Source organism: Heterodontus francisci, chromosome 19 (genome assembly GCF_036365525.1).
Source record: "Heterodontus francisci isolate sHetFra1 chromosome 19, sHetFra1.hap1, whole genome shotgun sequence".
Classification (NCBI taxonomy): Eukaryota; Metazoa; Chordata; class Chondrichthyes; order Heterodontiformes; family Heterodontidae; genus Heterodontus; species Heterodontus francisci.
Window position 1 is genome coordinate 70344312 of NC_090389.1, and position 21961 is coordinate 70366272.

A 21961-nucleotide genomic window follows, 5' to 3' on the forward strand; every position below is an offset into this window, starting at 1 on the left:
GGAGACCAAAGTACGGAAGGTCCTCATCAGGGAACTCCTCTTTGCTGACAATGCTGCATTAACATCCCACACAGAAGAGTGTCTGCAGAGACTCATCAACGATTGCGGCTGCCTGCAACGAATTTGGCCTCACCATCAGCCTCAAGAAAACGAACATCATGGGACAGGACGTCAGAAATGCTCCATCCATCAATATCGGCGACCCCGCTCTGGAAGTGGTTCAAGAGTTCACCTACCTAGGCTCTACTATCACCAGTAGCCTGTCTCTCGATGCAGAAATCAACAAGCGCATGGGAAAGGCGTCTGCTGCTATGTCCAGACTGGTCAAGAAGGTGTGGGAAAATGGCGCACTGACACGGAACACAAAAGTCCTAGTGTATCAAGCCTGTGTCCTCAATACTTTGCTCTCCGGCAGCAAGGCCTTGACAACGTATGTCAGCCAAGAGCGACGTCTCAACTCATTCCATCTTCGCTGCCTCCGGAGTATTCTTGGCATCTGATGGCAGAACCGTATATCCAACGCAAAAGTCCTCAAAGCAGCCAACATCCCCAGCACATACACCCTACTGAGCCAGCGGCGCTTGAGATGGCTTGGCCATGTGAGCCACATGGAAGATGGCAGGATCCCCAAAGTCGCATTGTACAGTGAGCTTGTCATTGGTATCAGACCCACTGGTCGTCCATGTCTCCGCTTTAAAGATGTTTGCAAAAGCGACATGAAGTCCTGTAACATTGACCACAAGTCATGGGAGTCAGTTGCTAGTGATCGCCAGAGCTGGCGGACAGCCATAAAGGCGGGGCTAAAGTGTGGCGAGTCGAAGAGACTTAGCAGTTGGCAGGAAAAAAGACAGAAGCGCAAGGGGAGAGCCAACTGTGTAACAGCCCCGACAACCAACTTTATCTGCAGCGCTTGTGGAAGAGTCTGTCACTCTCGAATTGGCCTTTATAGCCACTCCAGGCGCTGCTTCACAAACCACTGACCACCTCTAGGCACTTACCCATTGTCTCTCGAGACAAGGAGGCCAAAGAAGGATCTTGAAGGCGGAGGGACAGTGCCAGAGGAAAGGGATCTGTTGACCATGTCAGCTTCTACTGGGGTCAGGGAGGGTTACTGAGTGATTAGTAGCAGAGAGGGGCGGGGATCAAAAGATTAGCAGGTTGGAAAAGATGAGAAAAGGTAGATGGGAAGAAACTATGAAGTGATGACAGTTTAGGGCTGGGGTGGATGGGAAGAGGAAGGAGCAGAGGCAGTTGTCAAGATGCTTTCAATCTCAGAGACATATCCATGCTGTTGAATTTGGAGGTTGTGGACAGGCCAGGAGGTGATTGCTTGTTGTTCTTGAATTATTAGATGGTTTAGGCAGGGGAGAGTGACACACAGTAGAACTTGACATGATAAAACCAAATTTAGTTCATGATAACTAGACCAATTGTGTGTCAGGTATGCTTGAGTTTACTTCCCTGAAATTGAGGGTGTAGAGATTGAAGCTATATCAGGTGGAGCAATAGGTAAGAGAGCGTGATTTGGCTGGGACAGACTGAGTACATAAAAGAAAGAACTTGCATTTATATAGCACCTTTCATGACTTAAGGATATCCCAAAGCATTTCACAGCCGATAAAGTACTTTTGAAAGGTAGAATCAAATGGAAATGTGTCAACCAATTTTTACACAAGGTCCTGCAGATACCAATGAGATAAATGACCAGATATTCTTTGTGATGTTAGGTAAGGGATAAATATTGGCTCTTTGTATAGTGTCATGAGATCATTTATGTTCACCTGAGATTGCAGTAGAAGTCCTCAATTTATCTGAAGGACAGCATTCCTTCAGTACTGCATTGAAATGTTAGCTTAAATTATGTGCTCAAGCCTCTGGAATGATACTTGAACCTCTGACCTTCTGACTTAGATTGAGTGTGCCACCACTGAACCAAGGCAGACACCTACACACATTGCTCCAATGCTACTTTTGCTTTTTCAGTTTACTTTTATAGAACCATTACTTTCACATATAGAATAATGCAATCTTTTATCATTTTAGGACAGCAAAACTCATGGACAAATTGCTGCATCACACTTATGAAGATGAGATCCATTCTCTCCAGGAAGAGATTAGAATGTTGGAGCAACAGGCGAAAGACAGTCACTTTTATTCTGGAGAATTTCTGAAAACCATGTAAGTGACAAGACTGATTGCAAAAGCATTTCTTCATTTGAATCAAAAGTACTATACATCAAGAAATCTAAGTTTACTTTATTTTGTAACTTCCATGAATTTGCCATGTGCAACTTCAATCATTTTTGTAAATATAATGAAAAAGACATAGTTAATGTGTGCTGGGAGGAGGTTGTTAAATTATTTAGGGAGAAAAAAATTAGGAAGGGGAATAGAAAAGATGGAAAAAGCTCTCAGTATTCAAATGTCATTCAGCATGTCAATGAAGTGGAAATGTTTGCTAGTATTTCCTTTCTAGCATACTGATCTCTGTATTGATACCTGTTAAATAGTGAGTGATCTCAACAATCTGTTGGCACTATATTTTTAGGTGATGCTGTCAGAATAATGTTATGTAACTGAACATAATGTGGCAGATCCCTGACCTCTGATCTCTACCCCCTGCACACTCTACTCTGCAGCCTCTACTTTCTGTCCCCCCCACCTCTGGCTTCTCCTCTCTGCCCCCTCAGCCTGCTCTTCTCTGGCCCCCCCGCGCCTTAAGGTCCTGCGCTTTCCTCTTCAGTTGCTCCTAAGAGTCTCGTATTTTTTAACTTCCATGAGAAATGAGCAATATGGTTAGGGACAAAGCACATGAGGTGGTTTCCCATTGCCATCCTCGTGTGCTTTAAATCCTCTTCCCAAAGGATCCTCTACCTGTAAGCATCCGTTGTCCCTCGAGGTTCGAGCTCTTCTGCCATCAACATCAAAAATTTGCTGGTTCCGTTGTTGGCTGTGGCTCGTAAGCCTGAGCATGGAACCCTTAACCTGGGCCGACTCGCAAAAGGGCAGGGACAACCACCCCCGACATCTCAAATGACCCTGCTATGCTATGTTTACTCATACATCAGTGTTAAAGTTCAGTCATGAAGTCTTAAAATTGGTCTATTTACTGTCATTTCTTTTTCACTTTTTTGTTTAGGGATATGCAAAGAGAAAAGTTCAGTGTACAAAATTCTGAATCATGGAAATGCTCAAGTACTGATCTAGAAGCGCAGCTCGAACAGGCTGAATCTCAGATTGCTTTGCTAACCCAATTAACTGGCATTGGCTTCAATAAATGCACCATGACAACAGTTGGGGATGGTAAGTTTGTAAATACTTAATTTCCAGAAGATAGATTCCAGAAGGTCATTACCTCCACAGGTGTAAGAGGAGTTCCGAGGTAGAGAAGAGGATGTTTTGCAAATGGAGGACATTTTGCATACGTAGGTGGCGCAGTGTTTAGCACTGCATGCTTAAAAGCTCCAGTGAGCCGGGTTCAATTCTGGGTACTGCCTGTGCGGAGTTTGCAAGTTCTCTCTGTGACCGCGTGGGTTTTTGCCAGGTGCTCCGGTTTCCTCCCACAGCCAAAGACTTGCAGGTTGATAGGTAAATTGGCCATTATAAATTGCCCCTAGTATAGGTAGGTTGCAGGAATCAGGAGGATAGCTGTATCTGGAGCTCACAAATAGTGTGTTGTCTCTCTGATGCCAGGCTGAGGGGCATAACTGAGCAGGTAGATAAACTATTAGAAAGGAAGGGAAATATTCAGATGTTACAGTTCATGTTGAATCAATGACCTGGAAAAGATTAAGAAGGAGCTCTTGAAGAGGCTATTTGAGAAGTAATTGCTCAACTTTGAAGTTGGTATTTCAAGCATAATATTCGACAACTACTGGTGCTGTGCATTGGACATACGAATTAGGAGCATGAGCAGGCCACTTGGCCCCTTGAGCCTGCTCCGCCATTCAACAAGATCATGGCTGGTCTGATTGTAACCTCAACTCCACATTCCCACCTACCCCACTAACCTTTCTTGCCCCTTGCTGATCAAGAATCTATCTACCTATGTCTTAAAAATATTCAAAGATTCAGCTTCCATCGCCTTTTGAGGAACAGAGTTCCAAAGACTCATGACCCTTTGAGAAAAAAATTCTCCTCATCGCTGTCTTAAATGGGCGACTCCTCATTTTTAAACAGTGACCCCTAGTTCTAGATTACCTCACAAGAGGAAACATCCTTTCCACATCCACCCTGACAAGACCCCGAAGGATCTTGTATGTTTCAATCAAGTCACCTCTTGCTCTTCGAAACTCCAGCCGATAGAAACATAGCTGTCCGACCTTTCCTCATAAGACAACCCGCCCATTCCAGGTATTAGTCCAGTAAAGTTTCTCTGAACTGCTTCCAACAGATTTACAGCCTTCCCTAAGAAGACTAGTACTGTACACAGTACTCCAGATATGGTCTCATTAATGCCCTGTATAACTGAAGCATAACCTCCCTACTTTTGAATTCAATTCCCCTCGCAATAAACGATGACATTGTATTAGCTTTCTTAATTACGTGCTGTACCTGCATACTAACCTTTCGCGATTCATGCACTAGGGCACCCCAGATCCTTCTGCATCTCTGAGCTTTGCAATCTCTCTCCATTTAAATAATTTTTTTAAATTCTTCCTGCCAAAATGGATAATTTCACATTTTGAAAGGGCAGCTCGGCAATGTGGAGTGCTCCTCCTGTGCAATGTGGGAAGTCAGGGACATTTCCAGTGTCCAGGGCTAACACGTGTGCAGGAAGTGTCTCCAGCTGCATCTGCTCGAAATGCACGTTTCGGATCTGGAGCGGCGGCTTGAGACACTATGGAGCATCCGCGAGGCTGAGATCATCGTGGATAGCACGTACAGGAGGTGGTCACACCCCAGGTAAAGACTGCTCAGGCAGAAAGGGAATGGGTGACTGCCAGGCAGAGTAGAAGAACTAGGCAGGTAGTGCAGGAGTCCCCTGGGTCCATCTCCCTATCTAACAGATTTTCCACTTTGGATACTGTCGGGGGAGGTAGCTTCTCAGGGGAATGCAGCAAGAGCCAAGTCTGTGGCACCACAGGTGGCTCAGCTGCACAGGAGGGGAGGAAAAGGAGTAAAAGAACTATAGTGATAGGGGATGAAATCGTAAGGGGTACAGATAGGCGTTGCTGTGGCCGCAAATGTGACTGCAGGATGGTATGTTGCCTCCCTGGTGCTAGGGTCAGGGATGTCACGGAGCGGCTGCAGGGCATTCTGAAGGGGGGGGTGAACAGTCAGAGGTCGTAGTGCACATTGGTACCAAAGACATAGGTAGAAAGAAAGATGAGGTCCTGCAACAAGAATTTAGGGAGCTAGGTAGCAGATTAAAAAGCAGGACCCCAAAGGTTCTAATCTCTGGATTACTCCCGGTGCCACATGCTAGGGAGTATAGGAATAGGAGGATAGAGCAGATGAATGTGTGGCTGAGGACATGGTGCAGGAGGGGGGGCTTTAGTTTCCTGGATCACTGGCTCGGTTTCTGGCAAAGGTGGGACCTGTACAAGTTGGACGGGTTGCACCTGAACTGGAACGGGACCAACATCCTTGCTGGGAGGTTTGCTAGTGCTGTTGGGGTGGGGTTTAAACTAATTTGGCAGGGGGATGGGATACAGAGTGGAGGTACAGTAGGGGGTGATGCACAGTCAAATATAGAAGAGAAACTGAGTCTGTCTGGAAGGCAGAGCAAATATAGACCTGTTAAGGCATAAGTGAAAAATGCAAACCCTAGACTGCATCTATTTTAATGCAAGGAGCCTTACTAGTAAGGCAGATGAATTGAGGGCGTTGGTTAGCACATGGGATTATGATATTGCTATCACAGAGACATGGTTGAGGGAGGGGCAGGACTAGGAGCTCAATATTCCAGGGTATAGAATCTTTAGGCGAGACAGGGGAAGGGGGTAAAAGAGGAGGTGGCATTGCACTGTTGATCAAGGAGTCAATTACTGTAGTATGGGGGGATGATATCTTAGGTTCCTCAAATGAGGCCATATGGGTAGAACTTAAAAACAAAAAGGGGGCAATCGCTTGTCTGGGATGTACTACAGGCCTCCAAACAGTCAGGGAGAGATAGAGGAGCAGATATGTAGGTATATCTCAGAGAGGTGTAAAAATAATAGGATAATAATAATAGGGGATTTCAACTTCCTCAATATCAACTGGGATAGTCTTAGTGCAAAAGGCTTAAAGGGGGCGGAATTATTAAAATGCATGCAGGAGAGCTTTTTGAGCCTGTACGTAGAAAGTCCTACAAGAGAAGGGGCAGTATTAGACCTAATCCTTGGGAATGAAGCCAGTCAAGTGGTAGAAGTGTCAGTCGGGGATAGTGATCATAACTCTGTAAGGTTTAAGGTAGTTATGGAAAAGGACAAAGACGGACCGGAAATAAAGGTACTGAATTGGGAGAAGGCCGATTTCAATATGATAAAACAGGATCTGGCCAAAGTGGACTGGGAGCAGCTACTTGTAGGAAAGTCTACATCAGCCCAGTGGGAGTAATTCAGAGAGGAAATAGTGAGAGTTCAGAGCCAACATGTACCCATTAAGGTGAAGAGGAGGGCCAACAAGTCCAGGGAACTCTGAATGTCAAGGGATTGGATCAGGAAAAAAAAGGAGGCTTATGGTAGATTCAGAGCGCTGAAAACAGCGGAGGCATTAGAGGATTATAGAAAGTGAAGGGGGGTACTTAAAAAAAAAAGTAATTAGGAGAGCGAAGAGGGGACATTAAAAAAACACTAGTGGGCAAGATAAAGGAAAATCCTAAGGCATTTTATAAGTACATTAAGGGCAAGAGGATAACCGGGGAAAGATTAGGGACCAAAGTGGCAATCTGTGTGTGGAGCTGGAGGACATGGGTGAACTTTTAAATGTTTACTTTTCATCTGTGTTCGCGATGGAGGTGGACGATGTAGGTGTAGCGATCAGGGAGGGGGATTGTGATATACTTGAACATTGAAAGGGAGGAAGTATTTGATGTTTTAGCGGGCTTAAAAGTGGATAAATCCCCAGGCCCAGATGAAATGTATCCCAGGCTGTTATGTGAGGCAAGGGAGGAGATAGCAGGGGCTCTGACACAAATTTTCAAATCCTCTCTGGCCACAGGAGAAGTACCAGAGGATTGGAGAACAGCGAATGTGGTACCATTATTCAAGAAGGGTAGCAGGGATAAACCAGGTAATTACAGGCAGGTGAGCCTAACATCAGTGGTTGGGAAACTATTGGAAAAAATTCTGAGAGACAGGATTAATCTCCACTTGGAGAGGCAGGGATTAATCAGGGATAGTCGGAATGGCTCTGTCGGGAAGATTGTGTCTAACTAAATTGATTGAATTTTTCGAGGCGATGACTAGATGTGTAGATGAGGATAAAGCAATTGATGTAGTCTAAATGGACTTCAGTAAGGCTTTTGATAATCTCCCACATGGGAAATTGGTTAAGAAGGTAAGAGCCCATGGGATCCAGGGCAATTTGGCAAATTGGATCCAAAATTGGCTCAATGGCAGGAGGCAGAGGGTAATGGTCGAGGGTTGTTTTTGTGAGTGGAAGCCTGTGACTAGTGGTGTACCACAGGGATCAGTGCTGGGACCCTTGCTGTTTAGAGTGTACATTAATGATTTAGACGTGAATATGGGAGGTATGATCAGTAAGTTTGCAGATGACACGAAAATTGGTTGTGTCGTAAATAGCGAGGAGGAAAGCCTTAGATTACAGGACGATATAGATGGGCTGGTAAGATGGGCGGAGCAGTGGCAAATGGAATTTAATCCTGAGAAGTGTGAGATGATGCATTTTGGGAGGACTAACAAGGCAAGGGAATATACAATGGATGGTAGGATCCTAGGAAGTACAGAGGGACCTTGGTGTACTTGTCCATAGATCACTGAAGGCAGCAACACAGGTATATAAGGTAGTTAGGAAGGTAATAAAAACAAGAAATGCTGGAAATACTCAGCAGGTCTGGCAGCATCTGTGGAAAGAGAAGCAGAGGTAACGTTTCGGGTCAGTGACCCTTCTTCGGAACTGGCAAATATTAGAAATGTCAAAGGTTATAAGCAAGTGAGGCAGGGGTGGGGCAAGAGATAACAAAGGAGAAGGTGTAGATTGGACAAGGCCACATAGCTGACCAAAAGGTCATGGAGCAAAGGCAAACAATATGTTAACGGTGTGTTGAAAGACAAAGCATTAGTATAGATAGGGTGTTAACGGACTGAAGATTGAACAGCAGCTAGAACAAACATGAAAAAAAAACAGTGGGTAAGCAAACTAAGATGAAATGAAATAAACATACAAAAAAAAATTGTAAAAAAATGTAAAAAAGAAAAAATAACTAAAAATAAAAGTAAAATGGGGGGCCCGTCATGCTCTGAAATTATTGAACTCAGTTTTCAGTCCGGCAGGCTGTAGTGTGCCGAATCAGTAAATGAGATGCTGTTCCTCGAGCTTGCGTTGATGTTCACTGGAACACTGCAGTAAGCCCAGGATAGAGATGTGAGCATGAGAGCAGGGGGGAGTGTTGAAGTAGCAAGCAACCGGAAGCTCAGGGTCCATTTAGGAAGGTATATGGGATACTTGCTTTTATTAGCCAAGGCATAGAATATAAGAGCAAGGAGGTTATGATGAAGCTGTATAAAACTCTCGTTAGGCCACAGCTGGAGTACTGTGTACAGTTCTGGTCACCACACTATAGGAAGGATGTAATTGCACTGGAGAGGGTGCAGAGGCGATTCACCAGGATGTTGCCTGGGCTGGAGCATTTCAGCTATGAAAAGAGACTGAAAAGGCTAGGGTTGTTTTCCTTGGAGCAGAGAAGGCTGAGGGGGACATGATTGATATATACAAAATTATGAGGGGCATTGATAGGTTAGAAAAGAATAAACTTTTTCCCTTAGTAGAGGTGTCAATAACCAGGGTTTAGAGGGGATTTGAGGAAAATATTTTCAGTCAGAGGGTGGTTGGAATCTGGAACGCATTTCCTGAAGGGGTGGTAGAGGCAGGAACCTTCAACAATTAAGAAGTATTTAGATGAGCACTTGAAATCCCATAGCATACAAGACTATGGGCCAAGTGCTAGAAAATGGGATTAGAATAGTCAGGTGCTTGATGGCTGGCACGGACACGATGTGCCGAAGGGCCTGTTTCTGTGCTATATGACTCTGACATTTTCCCACATTCTACTTCATTTGGCAGATCTTTGCCCACTCACTTAACTTAGCTATATCCCTTTGTATACCCCTTATGTTCTCTTCATGACTTATTTTCCTACCTATCTTTGTGTCATCAGCAAATTTCGCAACCATACCTTTGGTCTCTTCATCCAAGTCATTTATTTAAATTGTAAAAAGTTGAGGCCCCAGCACAGATCCCTGTGGCACACCATTTGTTACATTTTGCCAACCAGAAAATGACCCATTTATGCTTTTTCTCTGTTGCTTTTTAGCTGGCTAATCATCTTTCCATGCCAGTACGTTACCCCCTATACCATGAGCTTTTATTTTCTGCAATAATCTTTGATATGGCACCTGATCAAATGCCTTCTGGAAATCTAAGGACAGTACATCCACCGGTTCCCTTTTATCTACAGCACATGTTCAAAGAACTCCAATAAATTGGTTACACATGATTTCCCTTTCAAAAAACCATGTTGACTCTGCCTGATTACCTTGAATTTTTCTAAGTGCCTTGCTGTAACGTCTTTAATAATAGCTTCTAACATTTCCCCTGTGACAGTTGTTAAGCTAAGTGGCCTGTAGTATCCTGCTTTCTATCTCCCTTTTGAATAAAGGAGTTACATAGGAAAATAGCCAATCTAATGGAACCTTCCCGTACCTAGGATATTTTGGAAAATTAAAACCAATGTATCAACTATCTTAATAGCCACTTAAAGACCCGAGGATGAAGTCCATCAGGACACTGGGACTTGAGACCGCAGCTCCAAAGATTTGCTCAGTAGCACTTCCCCAGTGATGTAATTTTCCCTTCTTTCCATTTCCTGATTTACAGCTATTTCTTGGCTGTTACTTGTAGCCTCCATAGTGAAGACCGATGCAAAATACCTGTTCAATTCTTCTGTCATCTCCTTATTTTCCAAAATTAATTCTCAGACTCGCTTTCTATAGGACCAATGCTCACCTTGTTGACTTTAAAAAAAAATATCTGTAGAAACTTACTATCTGCTTTTATGTTTCTAGCTATTTTTCTTTCATAATCTCATGTTTTCCTCATTAATCTTTGTCATTCTTTGCTGTTTTTTATATTCTGTCCAATCTTCTGACCTGCCACCCATCTTTGCGCAATTATATGCTTTTTCTTCAATTTTGTTACTATCTTTAACTTTTTTTGTTAACCATGGTGCCACTCTGCGAGCCCTACTGACAATCTTAATTTGCTTGCAAAACACAGTGTCCAACATCAGTTGTGATTCTGCAGTTGGACAACATTTGCTAAATAATCCGCAGTGTGCTAAGAATTACGATGACAAGCAATTTAAGATAGTCAGTCAGGCTCGCAGTGTGGTGCATTTGTGCGTACTGGAAGTTACATATATTAATACACAGGGCCCTGTTCTTTGCAGATAGAAAGAAGATGTACACACATTGTGCCTGTTTCAGCTGAACAAAATAAGTGAAAGCCATTCACTAGTTCATTCCTCAGGGCAATGCCTTGACCAATCAGTCAAGCTACCTGGTTTAAATTTCAAACAAAGCTTGGCAGTTAACTGTTAGTCACCGTAAACTGGTGCATTCTCCAGGGCAACGCCTCTACCAATCAGAGTTCACTTGCCAACCAATCAGCACTTTTCTCGTGCAGTATAAGTTGTTGTTTTCCCTTGCATTGGTTATTCTTGCGTATTGTCCTGATGAGTGCAAGATGAAAAGCTTCGACAACATGTCTCTTTTCAGCAAAGGAATACACGATTAATGGGGAAAATACTGAGAAGTGTAGAGGAAGTGAGGGACCTTGGAGTGAATGTCCACAGATCCACAGAAGTTAGCAGGACAGGTTGATAAGGTGGTTAAGAAGGCATGTGGAATCCTTTCCTTTATTAGCTGAGGTATAGAATATAAGAGCAGGGAGGTTATGCTGGAACTGTACAATTCATTGCTTAGGCCACAACTTGAGTACCGTGTGCAGTGCTGGTCACCTCATTACAGAAAGGATGTAATTGCACTAGAGAGGGTACAGAGGAGATTTACGAGGATGTTGCCAGGACTGGAAAAATGCAGCTATGAGGAAAGATTGGATAGGCTGGGGTTGTTCTCCTTGGAAGAGAGAAGGCTGAGGGGGAGATCTGATTGAAATGTACAAAATTTTGAGGGACCTGGATAGAGTGGAGGTGAAGGGCCTATTTACCTTAGCAGAGAGGTCAATGACTAGAGGTCATAGATTTAAAGTGATTGGTAGAAAAGTTAGAGGGAAGTTGAGGAATTTTTTTTTACCTGGAGGATGGTGGGGGTCTGGAGCTCCCTGCCTGAAAGGATAGTTGAGGCAGAAACCCTCAACTCATTCACAAGGAGTCTGGATGTGCACCTCAAGTACCATAATCTGCAGGGCTACGGACCAAATGCTGGAAGGTGTGCGCAGAATGGGTGGGTCGTTTTTCGTCCGGCACAGACACAGTGGGCCGTGGCTTCTTTCTCTGCCTTAAACTTTCTATGATTGTCTGATTCTAATAGAATACTTAATCTAACCTACACACAACAACAGCTTGCATTTATATAGTGCCTTTAACGTAGTGCAATGTTCCAAAGCGTTTCTCAGGAGCATTGTCAAACACTATTTGACACTGAGCCACATGAGATGACCAAAAGCTTGATCAAAGAGTTAGGTTTTAAGGAGCATCTTAAAGGAGGAAAGAAACGTGGAGAAATTTGTGGAGGGAATTCTGGAGCTTAGGATCTTTGCAACTGTAGGCATGGCTGCCAATGATGGAAGAGTTTAAAATTGGGGATGCTCAAGAGGCCAGAATTGGATGTCTCGATTATCAGACTACATGATGATGTGGAGATGAGGAGAACAGCTGTATTATAACATTAATTCTTTCAAAGACATCCTGATTTCCTGTGGTATTTCACATAGGGAGTTGAGACCAAGTGTAGTCTTCAGGTGAAGGTGGGGGAGGGGGCTGGTGATAATTAGACCAAGGTGTGCAAATGTAAATTAGTCCCCATTTTCAAGTCATAAATTCTGTTGTAATTTTCTTTTCAAATTCCTCTGTCCATATTTCTGATGGAAGTTTCCCGTGTGAACTTCAAAAGGCTGTAAATATACTCTACACTAGCAGAAGTACTGCAGTTGCACCACTGGTTAGTAGATGTATTTGTTGTGTGACCAGGTTGTAGAGGCAATTTCATTCTAAATGCAGACATGGGATTTTATAATGGAAAAAATTGATAGGAAGTGTGCGCAAATGTACGATTTTTCATAGATTATCTGAGGTAGATGGGATCTACCCGAGAATACTGAGGGAGGCAAGGGAAGAAATTGCTGGGGCCTTGACAGAAAGCTTTGCATCCTCATTGGCTACAGGTGAGGTCCCAGAGGACTGGAGAATAGCCAATGTTGTTCCTTTGTTTAAGAAGGGTGGTAAGGATAATCCAGGAAATTATAGGCCGGTGAGCCTTACGTCAGTGGTAGGGAAACTATTAGAGAGGATTCTTCGGGACAGGATTTACTCCCATTTGGAAACAAACAAACTTATTAGCGAGAGACAGCATGGTTTTGTGAAGGGGAGGTCGTGTCTTACTAATTTGATTGAGTTTTTTGAGGAAGTGACGAAGATGATTGATGAGGGAAGGGCGGTGGATGTTGTCTATATGGACTTTAGTAAAGCCTTTGACAAGGTCCCGAATGGCAGACTGGTACAAAAGGTGAAGTCACACGGGATCAGAGGTGAGCTGGCAAGATGGATACAGAACTGGCTCGGTCACAGAAGACAGAGGGTAACAGTGGATGGATGTTTTTCTGAATGGAGGGATGTGACTAGTGGTGTTCTGCAGGGATCAGTGCTGGGACCTTTGCTGTTTGTAGTATATATAAATGATTTGGAGGAAAATGTAGCTGGTCTGATTAGTAAGTTTGCGGATGACACAAAGGTTGGTGGAGTTGCGGATAATGATGAGGATAGTCAGAGGATACAGCAGGATATAGATCGGTTGGAGACTTGGGCGGAGAAATGGCAGATGGAGTTTAATTCGGACAAATGTGAGGTAATGCATTTTGGAAGGTCTAATGCAGGTGGGAGGTATACAGTAAATGGCAGAACCCTTAGGAGTATTGACAGGCAGAGAGATCTGGGCGTACAGGTCCACAGGTCACTGAAAGTGGCAACGCAGGTGGATAAGGTAGTCAAGAAGGCATACGGCATGCTTGCCTTCATCGGTCGGGGCAGAGAGTATAAAAATTAGCAAGTCATGTTGCAGCTGTACAGAACCTTAGTTAGGCCACACTTAGAATATTGCGTGCAATTCTGGTCGCCACACTACCAGAAGGACGTGGAGGCTTTGGAGAGGGTACAGAGGAGGTTTACCAGGATGTTGCCTGGTCTGGAGGGCATTAGCTATGAGGAGAGGTTGGAAAAACTCGGATTGTTTTCACTGGAACGACGGAGGTGGAGGGGCGACATGATAGAGGTTTACAAAGTTATGAGCGGCATGGACAGAGTGGATAGTCAGAAGCTTTTTCCTAGGGTGGAAGAGTCAGTTACTAGGGGACATAGGTTTAAGGTGAGTGGGGCAAAGTTTAGAGGAGATGTGCGAGGAAAGTTCTTTACACAGAGGGTGGTGAGTGCCTGGAACTTGCTGCCAGGGGAGGTGGTGGAAGCAGATACGATAACGACGTTTCAGAGACATCTTGACAAATATATGAATAGGAAGGGAATAGAGGGATATGGGCCCTGGAAGTGCAGAAGGTGTTAGTTTCGGCAGGCATCAAGATCGGCGCAGGCTTGGAGGGCCGAATGGCCTGTTCCTGTGCTGTACTGTTCTTTGTGTCAGCAGAAAATTGCCTTTTGTGTTTTCAAAAATCCAAACCCATTGCATTTCCAGACAACTGATCTGTAGTTAAGGTACCACCAGAAATTAATAATGGGGGAGAAAGTAAGCATGTTCAGATTTCAGAAAGCTATCTGCATTGATGCGGCCAATAGCAATTTAAATATGCTAGCCAACCTCACTTTGGGATCGGGTAAAAGACATCTGCTGCTTCAATTAAAAATGAAATAAAGTAAAATTCCAAATTTTGTCATGGCCTTAAGGATGAATTTCTATCTAAAAAAAACAATTGGGGTTTGCAGAGAGAATAAGTGTTTTAGTTTTAGTTTAGAGATACAGCACTGAAACAGGCCCTTCGGCCCACCGAGTCTGTGCCGACCATCAACCACCCATTTATGCTAATCCTACACTAAATCCATATTCCTACCACATCCCCACCTGTCCCTATATTTCCCTACCACCTACCTATACTAGGGGCAATTGCTAATGGCCAATTTACCTATCAACCTGCTAGTCTTTGGCATGTGGGAGGAAACCGGAGCACCCGGAGGAAACCCACGCAGACACAGGGAGAACTTGCAAACTCCACACAGGCAGTACCCGGAATTGAACCCGGGTCGCTGGAGCTGTGAGGCTGCGGTGCTAACCACTGTGCCGCCCCGGGAAATAATAAGATAGATAAAGTAAGGACTTTTGAAATGTTGAAAATGCCCACAGTGTCTTTTGTTTCAATGAATGCATTAACCTTTATTTACTTAACATAGGCAAGTTACTATATACTTATGCAGTATTTTCTGTTAGTACTGTGTTATATTACGTTTCTTTTGTTTTGCGTGTTGTATAAATGCAACCTTGATAATTAAGAGTTTTTCAAAAACTTTAAGCTTTTGAGTGATAGCATAAGAGAGCAAACAGATTCAGAAGTAAGTGACATGCAGTTTTATGTAAACCACTCTGGTAGTTCTCGCTTTACTTGGAGAATTTCTAAAGAGTTGGCCCTGCTGCATCATTAAAGACTGGTTCGTACAGTAAGTTATCGTTTCACCTCTGGAACCTCGTGTTGAATTCAGCTCAGAATGATGGGATAAAGAACTCCTGTCTGCAGAGCTGCAACAGTTCTATATGGGTTCGGTAGTCTTAACTTAGTTCCTTGAGGATGAAGGCACACAGTAGAAAACTATTTTGTAACCTGGCACAAATCAGCAATAACTTTTAAACTTATTGGATGGTGGGATGTAGAATTATCTTAGTGGCACAGCAGGAGGTGAACTACTAAGGACACGGTTAGGGCTGTGTAGGAGGAGCTTGGCCTTACTTCGAATCAGCCCCATGTTGTGTCTGATTTGATACTGAATGCAAGTTTCAAGTTCACAACCAAAAATATTGGAATGAAAATAGCTATTCTTGGTAATAAATATCAGCTTATATGAATTTTCTAACAATGTGTTTTCATCATGTTTAATTTATTTGCAGGTAATCAAACTAAACAGTATAGATTGTCAGGCTACAGTCGCTCGCTGCAGTTTGAGCTTGAATTTGAACTAATTGAGATTCAGGTATGTCAATTGTACAGTCAAATTTCAAGTTTACTATTCGTGTAGAACAGGCATTATATTCAGAAGTAGATGATTGTTTGTTTATAATCACAAAACCCTTGATTTTCATTTGGTAAAGTAGTGAAACATTGTATAAGTTATAACTGACATTTAGTATTTTCCAAAAATGGAAACAGGACAACAGTTCACTTTGTTTCCCAAACATACATTCAGCTTTATATTGTAGGCTTCCGTTCTTACCTATAGTCGTGGCCAAAGAATCGCCTGTAATAGCTTCTCTTCTCGTTACCGCACTGTTATCTCTGGAGTTCCCCAAGGATCTTTCTTTGGCCCCATCCTATTTCTTATTTGCATGCGCTGCTTGGCGACATCATCTGAAAATACGATGTCAGGTCTCGCATCAACACTGATGATAACCAGTTCCATCTCATCCTCTCTTGACCTCTCCACTGTCTCTATTTTGTCACATTGCTTCGCCCTCCCTATTTCTGTAACTTCCATCAGCCTTACAATCTTCCAGGATATCTACATTCCTCCAATTCTGGCGCCTCCTCATCCGTGATTGGCGGCCATGCATTCTGCTGCCTCGGCCCTAAGCTCTCAAATTCCAATCTCCGCCTCTCTACCTCTTTTTCTTCCTTTAAGATCCTCTTTGACCAAGCTTTTGGTCATCTGTCCAAATATCTCCTTACGTGGCTCGGTATCAAATTTAGTTTGACGACTCGTGTGAAGCGCCTTGGGATGTTTTGCTCTGTTAAAGGTGCTAATAAGTCCTAGTTGTGGTTGTTTACTTCCTTCTGTTACTAATTTTGCTTGCAGTTTTCCTATCAGCATACCCAACAATAGCATAAAAATGAATCCACTTTCAAGAATTCCTCCTGATTAAAATTTAGTGTATACAAAGTTCGCTGCAAATTGTCACATGTTCTGTTAGTGCTGTCTATTGTCATAGAATTAAGATGTAGCTTCTAGCTGTATATAGAAGGAAACTGATTATCCTGTGTGAAAGTGCAGGATAATTTTTAACAGTTAACACAAAAATGTTGTGATGAGATGCTGAGTCAAGCTTAATGTCCGTTGTAGTTTTATTTTCTCTTCGTATCCTGATACAGTAATCCTCAATGATGAGATAGGTGGAGAAGATCCAAGAGTCTGTTTCTCCCTTGAATTACCACTTGATTTACAGCAGTAAACAGAATAAAATGTAGTCTAAAAGCTACCATCTCAAATCCGACACAGAAAAACCACTGAGGATCCATAATGGTTCACAAATCGCAATCTACACTGCCACTCCTCTCTGTTGAAATAAATAGTTAAGAAAAAGTTAGCCTGAACTCCCAATAGCACCAAACGCTCACTTCATGTAGTGCTTACTTCACTTCACGTAAGTGCTGCCGTTCTGATGAAAGGTCACTGACCTGAAATGTTAACTTTGCTACTCTCACCACAGATGCTGCCAGATCTGCTAAGTATTTCCAGCACTTTTGGTTTTATTTCAGATTTCCAGCATCTGCAGTATTTTGCTTTTATTATCATGTAAGTGCTTAATCACTTCACCTAAGTATTCATTGTCGAAAATAATCCTGTTGAGCTGAAGATTGTAATGTAACAAATTTTCACAAGCTATAATAGAGCATGCTGGGGTTATACAATATATGTTATGTGCTATATATAATCTGTTTTGCTTTGGTTTTCATACATTCGCTGTTTAAACATTTATAGCTTTGATGGATGGGAATACCTCCTGTGATGCCAACGGTGTGAATGTCCTATATAAAGATATTTCCTACGACAAAAGGATTTGGATATGAATTTGCCAGTCAAAAATGTTTATTGTTTGAATGGAACAGATATTTTCCTTTCCAGAATCTGAAAGGGAGATTAAAGGTCTCTCTTGTTAGGAACTGAACCTCTCCTCTGTCGGTACAGGGATCTCCCATCTTGTGCAGAATAGCTATCCAATCCATTACTGCATTATTTTTTTTTTATTCATTCATGGGATGTGGGCGTCACTGGACAGGCCAGCATTTATTGCCCATTCCTAATTGCCCTTGAGAAGGTGGTGGTGAGCTGCCTTCTTGAACTGCTGCAGTCCATTTGGGGTAGGTATACCCACAGTGCTGTTAGGAAGGGAGTTCCAGGATTTTGACCCAGCGACAGTGAAGGAACAGCTGAAGTCAGGATGGTGTGTGACTTGGAGGGGAACTTGCAGGTGGTGGTGTTCCCATGTATTTGCTGCCCTTGTCCTCCTTGTTGGTAGAGGTCGCGGGTTTGGAAGGTGCTGTCTAAGGAGCATTGGTGCATTGCTGCAGTACATCTTATAGATGGTACACACTGCTGCCACTGTACGTCGGTTGTGGAGGGAGTGAATGTTTGTAGATGGGGTGCCAATCAAGCAGGCTGCTTTGTCCTGGATGGTGTCGATCTTCTTGAGTGTTGTTGGAGCTGCACCCATCCAGGCTAGTGGAGAGTATTCCATCACACTCCTGACTTGTGCCTTGTAGATGGTGGACATCCTTGGGGAGTCAGGAGGTGAGTTACTTGCCTCAGGATTCCTAGCTTCTGACCTGCTCTTGTAGCCACGGTATTTATATGGCTACTCCAGTTCAGTTTCTGGTCAATGGTAGACCCTAGGATGTTGATAGTGGGTGATTCAGCGATGGTAATGCCGTTGAATGTCAAGGGGAGATGGTTAGATTCTCTCTTGTTGGAGATGGTCATTGCCTGGCACTTTAGTGACGCGAATGTTTCTTGCCACTTGTCAGCCCAAGCCTGGATATTGTCCAGGTCATGCTGCATTTCTACACGGACTGCTTCAATATCTGAGGAGTCATGAATGGTGCTGAACATTGTGCAATCATCAGCGAACATCCCCATTTCTGACCTTATGATTGAAAGAAGATCATTGATGAAGCAGCTGAAGATGGTTGGGCCCAGGACACTACCCTGAGGAACTTCTGCAGTGATGTCCTGGAGCTCAGATGATTGACCTCCAACAACCACAACCATCTTCCTTTGTGCTAGGTCTGACTCCAGCCAGCGGAGGGTTTTCCCCCTAATTCCCATTGACCTCAGTTTTGCTAGGGCTCCTTGATTGAGCAGCTCAGTAATAATTAAGCTGGTGAAATGTTTTCCCTCTCAAAACATTTGAGTCATACCTGGCTATACTTATTTACAAAAGCTAGAAACACTTTGCTCAAGGTAAGTTGGAAGCTCTTGGGAAAGAGAGGGGAAGCCTTGAATACTGATTTAATTAATTTAATTTAATTAATTTAATCTGAAATAATAAATAAGAAGGAATCAACCCTATTGAGATTGGTGTGATGAGTAATTTCATTTTTAAAAAGTAATTTCCAGCAGATGGCACTATTTACTTTTGAGTGCATTATGTTAAACATCAGTGCAGCTTGTTTTACATTGCTCAGAGAGTCAGTGATATGCTACATAACAAGCAATATAATTAGGGTTACTGTTTTGTGGTGTTTGAATCATTGAAATTGCATTTTTATTGCTAAGTTAATGGGAGCAATAGCAGTATTTTCAGGTTCAAATTATGATTATGTCTTCAATTTGTGGAAATTGTGAATCAGTCCTTGATGATCATCATTATTATCTTTGTTTGATATGTAATGAAATTTATGTCTTGCCTTTTTTTAAAGTCCTGGATCAAGAGGTAGAAACTGGGTCACAAGTATGTAGGAGGTGTGCAGTAGTATTGAGGTGTGGGTGGTGCTGTGATTTTAATGGTCTAAGAGCATGTTCTTCTAGTGGTGTGAAAGTACTGCCTAGAGGTGGTGAAATAGTGAGAAGGGGTTGTTGGATTTCATTGAGAAAAAAGCTGTGATTTGGGAACTGGTTATAGCTTCGTAGAACTTCGTAAAATGTTCGTAAAACGTGAATGCTGTTTCTTGGATCATGATCAGGAGCATAGTGATAATGATTTTTGTGGCCTGAGTTGTTGATGAGGCATGGAAGAATGGCATAGGTGCTCAGGATAGCATGTGGTGGCAAGGAAGAGCTGGGAGGGAAAGTCATAGAGTCATATAGCACAGAAACAGGCCCTCGGCCCATCGTGTCTATGCCAGCCATCAAGCACCTATCTATGCTAATCCCATTTTCTAGCACTTGGCCCGTAACCTTGTATGCTATGGCGTTTTAAATGCTCATCTAAATACTTCTTAAATATTGAGGGTTCCTGCCTCTACCACCCCTTCAGGCAGTGTGTTCCAGATTCCAACCACCCTCTGGCGGAAAAAATATTTCCTCAAATCCCCTCTAAACCTCCTGCCCCTTACCTTAAATCTATCCTCTGGTTATTGATCCCTCTGCTAAGGGAAAAACTTTCTTCCTATCTATCCTATCAATGCCCCTCATAATTTTGTATACCTCAACCAGGTCCCCCTCAGCCTTTTCTGCACTAAGGAAAACAACCGTAGCCTATCCAGTCTCTCTTCATAGCTGAAATGCTCCAGCCCAGGCAACATCCTGGTGAATCTTCTCTGCACCCTCTCCAGTGTAATCACATCCTTCCTATAGTGCGGTGACCAGAACTGTACACGGTACTCTCAGCTGTGGCCTAACTAGTGTTTTATTCAGCTCCATCATAACCTCCCTGCTCTTATATTCTATGCCTCAGCTAATAAAGGCAAGTATCCCATATGAATCCCTAACACCTTGTGCTACTGCCTTCAGTGATCTATGGACAAGTACACCAAGGTCCCTCTGACCCTCTGTACTTCCTAGGGTCCTACCATCCATTGTATATTCCCTTGCCTTGTTCCTTCTTCTTTCTTTCTTTGAAAAGTCCTCTCAAAATGCATCACCTCACACTTCTCAGGATTAAATTCCATTTGCCACTGCTCCGCCCATCTTTCCAGCCCATTTATATCGTCCTGTAATCTAAGGCTTTCCTCCTCGCTATTTATGACACAACCAATTTTCGTGTCATCTGTGAACTTACTGATCATACCTCCTATATTCACATCTAAATCATTAATGTACACTACAAACAGCAAGGGTCCCAGCACCGATCCCTATGGTGCACCACTAGTCACAGGCTTCCACTCGCAAAAACTGTAGATAGTGAGGGTGGATGTGGCAGCAAGAGGTAGTAGCAGAAAGGGGAGGAAGGCACAAGGACTCTCGTTGGGGTAGAAATGAGTAGGAAAGAGAGTTGAAGCCTTCATTAATGCTACAGGCCTTCAATAAGAAAAATGAAACTCAAATTTATTTAGTACTTTTCTGATTCTCAGGACATCCCAAAGTGCTTCACAGTCAATGACATACTTTTGAAGTGTAGTCACCATTACAATGTAGGAAAATTTGGAAGCAAATTTTTGCACAGCAAGGTTCTACCAACAGTGATATAAATGACAATGTAATCTGTTCTTGATGGTATTGGTTGAGGAATAAATATAGATTTGGACAGTAGGGGAACCGAAACTATAGAAAATGTTTTTGATTAAGCTCTTACCCGAAAAACAGCACTTCTGACAGTGCAACACTCTCTCAACACTGCACTGGAATGGCAACCTAGATTATGTCCTCAGATCGCTGGAATGAGGATGAAACACTCAACCTTCTGATTTGGAACTCTCCTTGGAAATGTTACTACAACATCAGCACTATTTGTCATATAACTAGTAGAGGTTTCCCAACTTAGTTGTGGAGAAGTCCTAATAGAAATTCTGCCTTCACCCTTAAAACTGGAAGTATGGACTGCTTCAATATCTGAGGAATTATGAATGGAACTGATCATTGTGCAATCTTCAGTGAACAGTAAGTAGCACTTACAACTTTCTGATGGAGGGAAAAATCATAAATGAAGCAGCTGAAGATAGTTGAACCTCGGGATGTTGTCCTGAGGAATTCCTGCAGTGATATCCTAGGGCTCAGATGATTGACCTACAGCAACCACAACTATCTTTTTTTTGTGCTAGGTATGACTCCAGCCACTGGAGAACTTGCCCTTGTTCCCCATTGATTTCAGTTTTACAAGGACTTCTTGGTGCCATACTTGGCCAAATGCTGCCTTGATCTCTAATTTAGCTCTTGTGTCATTGTTTGGAAACAAGGTGTGAAGCAGAGTGGTCCTGCCGGAACCCAAACTGGGCATTGGTGATCAAGTTTTGAGTTGGTGCCAATTGATTGCAGTGTTGACTACTCCTTCCATTATTTTGTTGATGATTGAGAGTAGGCTGATAGGGCAGTAATTGGTAGGTTTGGATTTATTCGTTTTTGTGAACAAGATATGCCGAGACAATTTTCCATGTTGTCTTGTGCATGTAAATATTGTCGTTGTGCTGGACCAGCTAGTTCTGCAGCAAAATGTGACTGCTGTGTAAATTGAATTTAGCTGACGACAGGTATCTT

At 43.0% G+C, this 21961-nt stretch overlaps 1 protein-coding gene across 2 annotated transcripts in view; it reads left to right on the plus strand.

The window, feature by feature from the left end:
• cenpp (centromere protein P) overlaps positions 1-21961 on the plus strand; it is a 392661-nt gene that overhangs the window by 7322 nt on the left and 363378 nt on the right. For both annotated transcript variants that reach the window (XM_068051890.1, XM_068051891.1), the window contains exons 2-4: positions 2044-2178; positions 3140-3303; positions 15507-15589. In XM_068051890.1, the coding sequence (XP_067907991.1) occupies positions 2057-2178; positions 3140-3303; positions 15507-15589 (369 nt within the window). In that variant the 5' untranslated portion in view covers positions 2044-2056. The remainder of the gene's footprint in view (positions 1-2043; positions 2179-3139; positions 3304-15506; positions 15590-21961) is intronic.